Genomic DNA, 14,504 nt, shown 5'->3' with positions numbered 1-14,504 from the left:
GCCACTGTGGCCTGTAACAATGGTACATTGTATCAACACTAGGGTGGGATTTGATAATGTAGATTTGTGGTTCATACCACTAGTTTAAATGTTTAAAATGGAAATATAATAACGTATGATTTCTGACCTTTTCTTAATTTCTGTGGTTGAGGTGGTGAGATGGGGCAACAGAGATTCCCACTTTCGGAACTTCTCACCCACCCTCAATGTCCCCATGTGAATATGTCTTCTGTATTCAAATACTGCCAGAATTGCTATTACCATCAAACTTCTAATCGGCCTCATTATGAGTTGGGCACAAAGGGATATCGGGCACCGTTAAGGACATGGGTGCCGGTGATCACTTTGCGGCCTACTACGAGTTCCCTTAGCGGGTCCCTTCCTTAACGCCTGGCTTTACCAGGTGTTAAGGAAGGGACCCGGTAAGGGAAATCAGAGTCAATAACGGTACCGCAATTTGCGGTTCCGTTATTAGCGCCATCCCATTGAGCCCTATGGGGGCTCAAATGGGAATGGGGAATGGCTTTTTCAATGGGGATTTACCGGTCCCGCACAGGTCAGAATAGACCAGAAAGTCCCCAATGAACCAGGGCAGACTCAGTACCAGTATGGGCCATGATTACCTCCATACTCGGAATGAGGCCGATTGACTCCCAATGTTGTGTAATTTCCCAAAATATATGACAGGAATAATGCCAGTTGCCTGCCTTGGACTAACCAGCCTTGTGCATATCTCTTTTGTTTTTCTGGGCAGATTGATCCCTGATGTTGTGAAGTTGCTGCGAAACAACATTCATGCCTTCCTAGCTGACAAGGTGGGTTCCTAGTAGATTCTATCCATCTGACATTAGGTTTGGAGCAGGGAGCAGGGGAATCATGACACGTCTAAACACACCAGCCCTTTTCCCTGGAACGCTCTTCTCTTTTCTCGTCGTTCTCTCAGGTCATATTTCCATGTGTCGTTCTCGCCTCAAGGACTATCTTCTTTCCTCCTAATATCATTTTCTTTGAAACGTTGTTTCTCATTGTCATGTATATAGCACTGCAATGTTGTGTGTAGCGCTTTAGCGTAAAGTGATTTTATAAATGCCTACACATACAAGTACATTCTAGGAGGCAATCAACATGCGTGCAGTTTGCTGTAGCGCTTACAGGAACTGAGATGCACAACACAGAGGTGAACACGGATGCACTCAATCCAAACATTCTGAGGACATTGAAGAAGAAAGTCCAAGGAGTTTGCTTGCATGATGCTGAATTGCTAAGAATACATATCAAAAAGAAGGGCATGAACAGACACGTTTGCAGCACGTGACAGGAGCATGCATGGGGAGATACTACAGTATCTGAAAACTTTGCAAACAGTGCCCTAAGAGGGTTTACTTCCTTTGTGCACATGGCATCTGCCCTCACTACTACGCCATCCCTCCCAGAGTTAAGCACACGCCTCGAACATTTGTGTGCAGAGACATAGGTCTCCATCCAGGCAGGTGGACTCCGCCCTGTAGTACCATTATATTGGAACATTTTAAACTTGTCATCACAGTGCTTAGAAGTGAAGGAATGGTGCATTAAGCACTATGTAAAACGTGGTCGTACTATTATTTACATGCATTGTACATGAAGCTTGCGCTTCATGCAGAAAGGTTGGAAACATCCAAGTGGCCCATATTTAAAACACACTGGATTTTCTCTTATAAATGGCATCATGCAGCTATATGGGTAATCGATGTTTGCATGGACAAACTATAATACATTACATCTAAAGGATTCTTCGTCATTGTATTCACCAATTCTTGAAGAGTTCTGGTAAACACAGGGCCTGCTTAGTTTGTGATTGGATGAACGGAGCCATTCCCAGAAATGTCTTTAAATTCTCGCACGATATAGCAGCCAAAAATTAAGATTGACTTTGAAAAAAACTTCTAATCCATGAATTCTAAAGCCACGATTGTACCACTGTTGCAGCCACGTTTCTCCTCAACGTACTCTAATTACACTTATACCAAAATAAATTAAAGCAACAGTTTATTCAAATGAGAGTTGAGCATCTGGCAAACTGAAGGTCCCAGCGACATGTTTACATTTAGAACCGAGAAAGGTGTCATGGCTCCCCCTCTAGTCCCACATGCAATGGGAGTCAGATACTAAAGAACTCCAGGTCCCCTTTATATACCCCACCACTTGGTCAGTATCCCACTCCCTCCCAGCACCCCTGCCACACCTGTCATCATCCCACATTCTTTTGGGGGTGATAGGGGATTGTTTACTGCACAGCTCTGAAATAGTAACATGAGAAGATGGCTCAGAACATAAAACACTCCAAAATGAACAATACATATGGAACATGGCACAACCACCAGCTTTCATAACTCTGAGGAATAGTAACTCGGAGCTTTTAAAATCTACTATTCAGAGTAGTCTAGAAGAGTCAGTGTAACTGGAAATGCTTTCAGTAAGATAGGTAGCACTTCAACGCAGTGACGTCAAATCTACTAACATACTGCTCACTTCAAAATACACAGCCAGTGACCTAAAGGCATCGCTCCCAAACCAAAAAGTGCCTCTGGATTCCCTATCACAGACATGTGGAATTGAGGATAGCAATTTACAATGATAGTCTCCAGTGAACTCCTTATTTTTTCCTCCTGTGGCACCTTTTGACTCTTATGTCCTGCCTCAGTGAAAGAGGTCTGCCGCAAAGTAAAGCTTACCCAGCTCTTTCAATTCACCATCTCTACTCATATGTCTTCTCACTCCACTTCTACTCTTGGGGATAAGATACGTGCTGGTGGAAACCTTGTTAGCTTCAACGGATCCATCACCGATGCCTGTAGTTAACAACAGCCTTCATATGATATGATATGATATGGCATTTATAACGCGCATATAGACAGGTGTTTCAAGGCGCAACGAGGCAAGGGAGGGGGAGCAGAGGGAAGACGACAACAATCCTACTAGGCGAGGTGTCATTCAGATTGCGCAAGTGCAGGGGAAGGGGGAAGGGACAGTGCAGTACATAGGATAATAGCATAAATAAGTAAGTAAAGTTCAGCCAGCCAGCTGGTGGCGAGTGCAAGGGTAAGTGCAGACATCAGATGGCAAGTGCAAGGGTAAGTGCAGGCATCGGGTGTAAGTGCTGCTATTGGGACTGTCGGAATACAGAAACAGTCACTGATTAGTTCTTGATTAACTGCATTTCTCCATCATTCCATTTGTTACAAGTTCAGTCCTGCTAGCTCAGCACCACAAGTATGAGGCCGACATTACAAGATGGAAGAATATGTTCATGCTACCTAGAATAATATTGAGAAGTCTCACATAACTTACAAGACTTACTCAGCACTTGACCTGCTCTGCTATTGAGTCCTGTGCTACCATAAATGGCTCTGTACATATGTCATCTACAGAATAAAGCACATTCCAATGAAGCCAAATAATATTCTATGATTTTTCAATGCAGATGTGCCTTACAGTGTCCGGCATCTTTCTAAGTTTGAATCCACATCTCGAAAAGTTTGGTGGTGAGTATAACATAAAATGCATAAATAATTGGAAGCAATTGCAAGGGGAAAGTTGATTGTGAAGATGTTTTTCACAGATGTCTTTCATTAGAGCCTTTGGCCCTCATTCCGAGTTGGGCGGTAAGGGTTACCGGGCACCGTTAAGGAGACCGGTACAGCTAAACCCTTACCGCCCAATTCCGTGGTCCCTTAGCGGGAACCGCAAAGGACGTGTGGTCAGACCACACGTCCTTAGCGGGTCCCACTAAGGGACCAGGGCGCTAATTACAGGCCCGCTATTTGCGGGCCCGTAATTAGCGCCTTCCCCATTGAGCCCTATGGGGCTCAAATGGGAATGGGGAATGGTTGGTTGAATGGGGAGTAACCGGGTCCGCACAGGTCGGAATGTCCTGGTAAGTCCCCATTCAACCGGTCCGGACCCGGACCCGGTATTGGAGGCAGCCATGGTGCTAGTAGCACCATGGCTGCCTCCAATCTCGGAATGACCCCCTTTGATTAGTTATCTGCTGGGATGTCATGATCACTGGATTCCAGTACTTCAATAGTTGATTCATTATTCTCTATCTGCGCATATGCTTCACACCCTTTCTCATGTCTCCACTGGTTGCCTCAAACAACTACATCATCAAGATGTCATAATCTACATTGTAATTGTCCTTATATCCTATAGCTCAAATACCGCAATTATGATGATTTCCATCTATGCAAGTGTTGCATTCATTGTTTCTATCTATCCCATCATTGCTGTCATTATGTCCACCCATGCACATTGTTTCTACATTATCCCTGTCTATACATCCACTCCCAACCATATTTTTGCATTTACCCTTATTGCATTTATTATCATTCACCATTCTCTAAATGCCCCTATCGCTTCCAGTCTTCCCTCCATTGGCTTAACTCTTACTCGCACTGCCCTAGTAAGTTTTGCCCTTAAAGTAATTGTCTCCATTATCGCCAATCCACTGTCTCAATTATCTTTGACCTGGAGTTAATGCCCACATTATCTGTTTTATACTTTTATCGTTTATTTTTATTTTGTATCCATAAACTCAATTACCTCATTGTATCCATGTATGCATTCATGTATGTATTAATTTATTTCCATATGTATTTAATTGCTTTATAATGCACAAGCACGTCGCCATGGAAGTTTGGCTATGTAGGAAATCATTAGGCAGTCCCTACAGGATTTCCTGCTGAGGGCACAGGGAATTCAGTCTATTGAATACCATGCACCACAAAAATCAGAATATGCTAGTAGCATGCATTCAAGGGTGGTGGGGGCTGGTCTCTATGTACAGGGGGCAGGGGGAGATTGGGGCAGTGCAACAACAACTTGCTTTTAAAAGCTCGGTGGAATGCATATAGTCTATATCAAACCCTGATGAATAGATGAAATGGATTTGGAGGAGAAAACCCGGCACTCTGGTGGCAGTTTCCTCCAAGATGACGTGGCTTCAGAATGCAGCGTGGCATTGCTTGAATGAAGGATTCAGCATGAGGTTAAGTGGACAGTCAATCTTTTGAGATATTGTGTTGCTTTGTACAGTGCATTTTAAATTTTATTATTTTCGTGACTGGCAGTCAGTGGAACTCTTGCATGGTCTTGTGAAGTGGTCAAATATACTACAGTTCGAAGATACTCTAGATGATTCATTTCACATCCTATTGCGCTTCACAATAACTATCTTCCGGGCTCCCAGTTGAATTAAGTAGCAATTTCTAGAGCAAGAGAGGACAAGTGCCCTGGACAGTCTAATTTGGCATTTAGTTTGCATCAATCTTTGTAAGTAAAATCAATTGAAAATGAATCGGTATGAATAGAGCAATGACCTTGCACTGGAATTAAATGTCAGAGATGAACCGACCCCCAGGCTGTTCATTTTCTGCTCAGGTAGGGCTAGTGGCAACAGTCATCTTGGCAATAGAAATTAAAGCGTCCTTCACTATTATCACCCATACCCCATTGATACCATTATTGAATGTTACCCCAATAACTTGTTTTCATAATTATCTTTTACTGTGCAATCATTCTTTCCAGTCTTTCTACCCATGTATTATTTCCCTTAAACTTCTTTGGCTGTATCCTCATTGCTGGTGTATCCATCATCCATATCCTTAATACTTTCATTATCTATTTTTTTGACAATACTGCCTCTGTTTTACCCACCCAAACTCTCACATCGCTAATTATCTTTGTTGGTACTCATTAAATCCATTACTTCCAACTGTATCTCCATTCTGTAATCATCTGTGTCTCAAGCTTGACTGTCACATTTTCTACCAATCAAGCCACCATTATTGTCATTATCCCTCTCTATTACCCTTGCTTCCTTCACTCATTACACCAATGCACTCATTGGCTTCATCTTCTCAGGTCATGATTTGATTGTCAGTCAGTCAGTCAGTTAGTTCATTTGGATTCATTAAAATCCATAAAACCTACAATACTAATTAAACGCAGCAACACACAAGGTACAGAATCCAATACTAAGACCAAAGTATATTCCATGGTACACAAAAATACGCAAAATACTTGAGGCACTGTGATACATTCTGTAACACCAGACTTAAAATAATGGAAGACAAATAAGCAGATAGATCAAAAGGCATTATTTGGAAGCCAGATCTAACATCTTGCACCTTCTTTGTCAAGCTGCCTTTATGTAACTGGATAAAACATAAGCAGTCTTTGGGTCTGAAACAGACAGGAACAGAAAAAGAGCAGGTCTCCACTGTTGCAGGGAATATTCCATCACATAACTTTGCTAAAACCGTTGCCTTAAGTTTCTGTAAACAAGACAGAACAACACAAAATAAGGCATTGTTTCTTCCTCCCCACAAAAACAAGTTGCGTCTTTGGGAGATTTCTTTTTGGTTATATTTAGTATCTTGTTATACTGTGGTATTTTGGTATGGTGGTATTTTGGGGTATCTTTGTAATATATTGTGGTAAACTTTTTGGAGTATTTTAATAGTGGTGAAACTAATTTCAGAACACTGCGTAATAATTATTTCACAAGGGTAACTAACGGTAAACAAATACTGGACTTATTACACTCAGAATAATTGACGCATGCTCTCCTGTGATATTTTATGCCCTGTTGGCTGTGTTTCAGAATATATTAAACATGCAAATGAAATACAACATATTAATTCAGCTTTTCTCAGTAAAACAATTTACTTTGATTTAAGATTTCTTACCGTACGTTCTATCTCCCTATGTATACCAAATCAATTAGACTGAATGCATAATCAATACACTGAGACTAAATTACCTTTTCGAATGATCGCTTTTTAACATAAACTAGAACTATGCAAGTTACACAGAATGACACATGTGCCCACGTTGTGAATTCAAACACAAAGAGGATTTTATCTGTGATTAAGTGCAGAGCTCTGCCTGTGGTCGCCCTTGACTTTGCAACAAAATTGGCAGAATAAATACACTCTGACTTGCAGCAAAACGTAGAGAAATATAAACAACTTTTACACAAACAATTACATTTTTTTTACTAGTGCATTGCCTAAAAGTGAACAGAATTATTGAACCTATGCTACATAGTATCAAACTCCATTTCAGCTTGCCCCTCAATTAACAGCATATTTACCCAGGTCTGTTGCTGATATTCCCTGACTCAGCTTGACAGTGACCAAGGGTCAATCACAGATAAGGTTGCTTGAGACTGCAGCTCTTCTAAGGAGTGCCAGCGAGGAGAGAGACAGCCTCAGCCATGAAGACTCAGTCTGCCCAGGAAACCAGCCTTCTGCTCCCTCCAGCGCTTCTGCCTCCTTCATCTGTCAGTGAAAGCATGACCCAGCCCTCTCTGTCTCAAACCTTTTTCTCAAACCCAACTGTCACTCAAAAAGCGCCTCCCCTTGACAAAATCATCCCATTAAAATAGCACGTGATTTCCTCTGTGCCTTTACCCAAAGCACAAACTGCATTGCTGAAGATAACTTGTTACATCTCTCCGGCGCTCCCTGCCTCAAGACAATGCACTGTCTTTAGCAGAACAGATCTCACATTCCACATCTTAAACATAACACAACTTCAATCCTGCACATTTCAAGTTTTCCATTTCCAGAGCATCATGCATTTCTATTAACCTGCATCCAGTTTATTTAATGGATTGATTTGCACTACATGTTATTATGGGAAAGTGATGATCATTTTCTAGCATGTGTTCTGTGCATTGGCATCTATTTAAATTCAGCCTGAGACTGTTACTCTTGCGTCATATATATGAGTCTCACACCCTTGGCCCTAGTTAAAATTCAAACCCATGCTAAAATATAAATGTTGAAATGCGGGGCCTACATGTTCAAATGCAGAGCCTACACTGTAACTACCAAAAGGTATCCTGCAGTACCTACCAAAGGGTAGAAGGGTAAATAGTTCCTAATAGAGATCTTTGAGAGATTTGCATCTTCTCTGGTGAGTACCCAGATATTCCTGAAGCTCAATTTTATCACACGATTTGGAACAATTGCAATATTTTCAGGCGTCTCGAAGCAGGATCTAAACACACTTACCCCAGAGATTCTTGATATGCCATAACCAGACTATCTTACTATGATTCCCTAGTAGAAGCAAGTTTTAGTCTAGAATTTGGGTCACTACCCCATCCTCTCTCGAACATAATGTGTGCCATATTAGAATAGGCTTTAGAAAAATTAAGTCAGTGAAGTACATGGAGCCTGTTTCCAAATGCATAACATAGGATGATGTAAATGGGTGCACACCAAGATGCTCAGAGGGTAAATGGTTTTCAGCTCCTTGTAGTGCTGTCAGGTTCCCACAGTCCCACAGCTCACTCCCATAACCACCTGCATCAATACCCTTACTCCTGTATATTGTCAGCACATGGTCGACTGAATATTGCTTCATGGTTCTGGCAAATCTAAAGAGAACAATTATTAACTGCCTCACCTTTATTGCTTGTTTTCCAATTGTCCAATTGCATCCTTCCATGTTAAATGCTCTTTGAATCTTAACACTAGGCAATCAAAGTGATTGCATGTCCTCAACCCTTGGCCTGGCATGGTTATCTGCATAACACTCTTCTTTTTGCTAGAAAAACACATTACATAACATTTGGTAGCTATTACCCGAAGGCCATGGGACCACATGCATTTCTTGTATTTACTCACACACAACTGTACAGATTTCAGCATCCTGGCCAGCAGGATGGCAACAACCAAATAACTCTGTACTGGTAGCCTACCACTTCCACAAAGAGGCACATCAGCCCCCAAAGCTACCAGAAAACCTTCCAGGGAATTCATATACAGGTTAAACAACAGGTTCAGCTGTCTCCTTCGTTCCTGCATACACACTCATTTTATTTATTTACACAAGCTCATTATCCCCATTACAATTCCCATGTCCTAACTTTATATAATATTTCCTTCCATATTTTTCTTGCCATCATCACGTTGGCCAAAACCCTTGCACCCTCAATTATTCCTACTGATACCCCTTTGGCCCCAAACATATTTATGAATACCAGTAAACTCTCCTTCTTGGCAATCAATGACCAATGCTATGCTTCCAAATTCCACTGGCTATGATGCATTTTCCTCTACCTTAGGGGTTTCGCTCAATAATTACTTTCCCATGACTTTCCAATTATAAGTGGATAACTAAAACATTGATATCCAACTAGGGATACATGCTCTTCATGCTTTATTTCGGTAATTTTACCATAAAAGCCATCACATAAAAACATCAAAAACACAACATTAAAGACATTGTTATATCAGAGAAAATCACAGGAGTATGCAACATTACTTAAATAATCATCATGTAAACGTCATCAAGTTAGTTGAATCACTCTGTTTATAGCAAACACTAATCAACAATAACATTTGCAAAAGTGTCAATGTGCAAACTGGATCCATATGGTGATCCAGTTCATACGAATATGCAACAAACTTAAACAATCATCATATACATGTCACCCAGTTAGCTGGATCACTCTGCTTATAGCAGACAGCAATACAAATGTGCAACAGTGTCAATGTGCATAAAGTGCATTCTATATTACAGGACTCAGCAAAAGGATCCATGGAGTATTTGAGTTCATGCAATGGGAAAGGGTGGCACTTATGGTGAAAACTCCCCTCCGCTTCACCCACCATGGGGGAATCATTTGTAAAGGTCACTATACTGCCCTTAAGGCTCGCCCTAGTACCTGGAAGCTATTTCACGTATTTGGATCTACTTCGCCACACCCTGTGTAAATACCACCCTGTTGCAAAAGTAGCAAGTTGATCTTTAGCTGCTAGACACAATGGGCCTCATTACGGGTCGGGCTGTCCGGAAATAACAGTGGCGGTAAACCCGCCGCCACTGTTAATTCCGGACCTCCCGATCTCGAGTCCTGCAGGCGGGAGGTGCCGTTCCCGCCAGGTCTAACCTGGCGGGTTTAACACCGCCCGCCTGTAGGCGGACGTGGAAACACCAGCACCATCATGAAATGGTGCCAGTGTTTCCACTTCCACATTCCCATGGAGTCCTATTAGATTCCATGGGAATGGGGCTCCATGGGACTCCATGGGAATGGGGATTTACCGAATTCCGCCTCCGGAATTCCCGGACACCAGGGTCGTAATGCCCTGGTATTTCCGGGAGTCACGAGGGCAGAATGGTAATACGAGTCCGGCGGTAACCGAGCCGGAAAAACCAGCTGGTTGCCGCCGTACTCGTAATGATGCCCAATGTTATGGTTTTGACGATGGTAATAACTGAGCGCAAGATGAAAATAGGTTTTAAAGATCCTTTTCTCAGGTCTCCATAATTAGGGCAGAGCAATAGGAAGCAGACCATATGGTCAATTGTGAATGGGCAGAAAGGACACATTGGACTAACATTGAGGTTCCACTTAGACCACAAGGCAGCCAGGGGAAGTATGTCCAGGTCAGCTTTGGTAAAAAAGTGATCTCTTCTGCTTCGGATGTATTTGGTTCAAGTAGACTTCATAGCCCTCATTCTGCTTTAGGGACCAATATCTAGGAAAGTGAGACAAAGTCAACAATCTCTTTCCAATTTCAGCTTCCCTTGTAACCTCAAGGGCACACTGGACATTACCCTTGGAGTCACCACTGATAGTATTCAGATTAGACGAATAGTCAAAGAGCCCAAGTGCTTAAAGTTCATTCTTTAAAAATGAGACTCATGGCAAAGTCATGGCTCCTTCCTGGGTCATTACATCCCCCTTCTGCCCCACGGTGTTTAAGTGGGTTCCCATTAGTCCACAGCCCTATCCAATAGAAAACTGTTTGGCCCTACACGCTTTTTCAATATTCTGTAGATCTAAATTGTGGGCAATCTGAAAATTCGGTGCAGGTGTAGATAGACCAAGGAGGTTCTTCAAAAACGTATTTTCTGTAACAGACAAATGGGAGCTGTTATACTAACTCTACAGCTCGGCACCAAAGAGGGCTGCCTGCCATGCCTGGTCCTTGTATGCCTCTAGGGCCACATGCACAGCCCCAGCCCCATGTTCTTTGGCAAATTTGGCTATGGCACACTGTACCTGGCTAGGGTCAGTCCTGCCTTCTCCGACTGCTCCTTCTTGGTGCAGTCCTGTTTTATTCTTAAACCCAAGCAATCGTATGTATGAACCTGTTTGATTCAAGCTTCCCCCAAAGCAAGAACGATAACAACATGGTTTGTGAATGCAAGTTTACGAATAAGGGTGACATCAGTAGAGCCGGTGGGTAAAGACATTGGAAGATGAGATGGGGAAAGTCCAAGGCACAGTAAAAAAAAGAACACAGAACAGCAGGTGCGGGCAAGTCAACAGTATCTTACATCAATCAGTAATAAGACAGAAAGAAGGCAACTCCCAGTCTGGTGAGACTGCAGTACATACAAATACAATGGATGGACATTACAGTTGCAGGAGGGATTGTTAAATTATTCAGCAAAAGTGTAGAGCAGCATTTGTCTGGGTTGCAATCGAACAGGAATAGCAGAAGAAAATGGGGACAAGTCAAATATGAAGAAAGGGCTACTTTACAAGAGTTTTCAAAACTGAAGAGAAACAAAGCCAGTTTCTAGAGGAGAAAAGCTTCCAAAGCATATGTGTTTTTACTGACCTAGCACAGTCATATATTTCGCAACGCTAAATGGAAGGGGGCAATGAAAATGCTGGGAAGCCGAACTGAGCAGAACCTTAGCATAGGCACTGGATGTGTCGTGAGCAACATGGGACTTAGTGCATAGAGCACTTTATACATTAGGAACAAGGATTTGGAAGTGTCAGTGGAGTTGTTGACGAGCAGGGGACATGTGAGCTCTCCAAGGAAGTTTCATTCGAATATATCAATCAATCAAAAATAAAACTATATGTCTGCTGGGCTTGCACTCTGTGCAACTTCTTAACGGAGTCTTTCATATATTAGCAGGGTCACAGGGTCACAGGGCAAGGCCATCACCTAAAGAGGACTGGCCAAAGGATCCTATGACAGATGATATGAGTAGTAGATGGAAGTGCAAACACTAACCTCTTCCTTTCTAGAATATAACTGAAATCTATTTGTGTCCATTCACCTGCTGACCGCTGACCTACAGAGGGTACATTGGTTTCTGATTGTGTGCATCATGTAAGCACCTGCATGGAAGACACAGGTGAGTGTTTGTGGATTTGCAGCTAGTAAGGGAGAACAGGTGTGGAACATAATGTGGTTGGTATCTTGGGTATAGCATGGCAGACACATCAAGGGAATTCAGAGGCTCCACAAGCAGGGAAAGACCCTGGAAGAGCGGCTGTATACAAATTGTTCGTTTTACAACTGTTCGAATTACAATTGACCTTTTCACAATTGACCGAATTGTGAAGGTCAATTGTAACATATATGTGGGGGGAAACCCCCACAACCCCCCACCTAACGCCAAACCCCCAAAACCCCTATATATATAAATAAATATATATTACCAAACAGATATATATATATATATATATATATCTATATATATATATATACGGTCAATTGTGAAAAGGTCAATTGTGACCCTTTAAATTCGGTCAATTGTTCATTTGAACAATTGTAAATGAACAATTTGGGTAATACCGGAAGAGCAGGCAACCGAAGACATGGGCACAGGTATGAGCAGGTATGAGAGGAAAAGTGCAAAGCAGCAGAGAGAGTCGTGGATGAGACTGGTAGTGGAGAATCATGAGACTAGCACCTTATTCGTCCTCTCTTCCAATCTGGTTATACTTCTCTCATTCCACCGAACCTGTGCTGCTTGTTGTCACTAACTCTTTACTCGCTGCCCATCACACAGAGCTTTTCCGAGTTCTTATCTGCCTAGATCTTTCTGCTGCTTTTGACACCGTGGATCATCCAACTCTTCTTACTACTAACCCCCTTCAGGTTTTTACTGGTTCTTTTTTTACAGTTGTTTTAGTTGTATCCCTCTGATCACACTTCTTCTGTTTCTTGGACTGGTAAGCATTCTTCCACTTCCTCTTTACCTTATTGTGCACTCATGGGGTCAGTCCTCGGTCCACTACTTCTCCATTTTCTTGTATTGTCACTCCATATGGTCGTTCCTGTCATTTCTACACTTAGGGCATCCGCATCTTCATTGCCTTTCCTTCCTTTACCGATTCTCTTCATTCGACCCTTTCTGCTTGTCTTGCTGTGCAGCTTTGGATGCACTCACATGTCTGGGATGTTAATGCCTCTAAAACTGAGGTTCTCTTTTTTTCCTGCAAGACTGTTCCTTCACATTTGTCTCCCACTGCTCTCTTTTTTGCCCCTTCTGTATTTCCCCTATCTGTGCCTGCAATCTCTGTTTTTTTTTAGTTTGCTCTTTCTATAGATACACATCTCTAACCCTGCAACTCCTGTCACATGCATTAATGCAATATTCATAAAGTTAGCTATTTTCCATATGTCCATGCTACCAATCCAATTATTACTTCTCCTCCACCACTCCTGCCTGTAACACTGTTGTTCTTTCTTGTTGGCATTCCTGCCTGCCAGCTCACATCACCATTGTCTATTTTTGCTTCATATATCCTTGCTTCTTTTCAGCTTTCTCCTTGCACTTCTGTTTTCTCTACTCTTCTTTCTGTTTCCTTGCCTCCATTTGAGTCCCATTTCTAGCACTCCTGTGACACTGAAGCGGCCATTTCTCCACCACTGATGTCACCACCCATAGCCGCTCCCCACAGTGTCGACATATTTGGGGGTACATTACAGCTCGCACCTGCTCATTGTGCTTGATGAATGCACTGACCATCAGCGCTTCATAATTAAAATGAGTCTGAGACAATAAGTGCCGGAGCTCGAAAATAAGTGCCTGGGGTGAGTCCTGTGAAACACCCCCACAAATGAAGCACTGGCTTCTCCTCACGTGTCTTCTACTATCTCTATTAATATTCCTCCTCGTACTTGAAGCTCTCACAACCCCATTATTTGTGTCGTCCCTACATCCCCCAACCCTGGTACTCAATTCCGAGTTTGCTCTTTTTTTTCCCTGTTGGATTCTAAATTTCTGTCAGGTTTATTCCCACCCATCCTTATTTTGCTCTTGTCTTAATCCTCATTTCCTATACTCACTATATTATTCCTTTTCATTAATGATTGAGTTTATTAAAAATGTTTACCTTTTTTCTGTGCCTGTGCAGTGATTTGGCTAAAGTACTTTATAAATCACAAAATAAAAATACTAATACATAAACCAAGACAATGGTGCAGGAAGTGGGCTAAGATTGTGACGGATGTGAATAGGAGATCTCCCAATGGTTAATTCTGAGGTTGGTCAGTGGCAGCACTGGAGAACTGTGTGCTTTGAATGGCTGGTGAGGAGGTTTAAGGTATGATTTCTATGGACAGAGCGTGTAGTGGGTGAGGGCTAGACAGGGAGCACCACAAATAAATCATGGTGGACAGAAATCAAGGATATGGTTGTTTATGACTATTCAGGGAGGCTCCTGTTATTTGAATGCGACGTAG

General features: G+C 42.3%; 1 protein-coding gene across 1 annotated transcript in view; it reads left to right on the top strand.

Moving 5' to 3' along the window:
• Positions 1-14,504, top strand: part of BPIFB2 (BPI fold containing family B member 2) — a 103,675-nt gene that overhangs the window by 39,651 nt on the left and 49,520 nt on the right. The window contains exons 6-7 of the mRNA XM_069652405.1: positions 755-815; positions 3,464-3,524. Of these exons, the coding sequence (XP_069508506.1) occupies positions 755-815; positions 3,464-3,524 (122 nt within the window). The remainder of the gene's footprint in view (positions 1-754; positions 816-3,463; positions 3,525-14,504) is intronic.

The sequence above is a fragment of the Ambystoma mexicanum genome, chromosome 3p (assembly GCF_040938575.1).
Source record: "Ambystoma mexicanum isolate Mex_15411 chromosome 3p, UKY_AmexF1_1, whole genome shotgun sequence".
Classification (NCBI taxonomy): Eukaryota; Metazoa; Chordata; class Amphibia; order Caudata; family Ambystomatidae; genus Ambystoma; species Ambystoma mexicanum.
The sequence above is the reverse complement of the archived record's forward strand: the minus strand, read 5'-3'. Positions and strand labels throughout refer to the sequence as shown.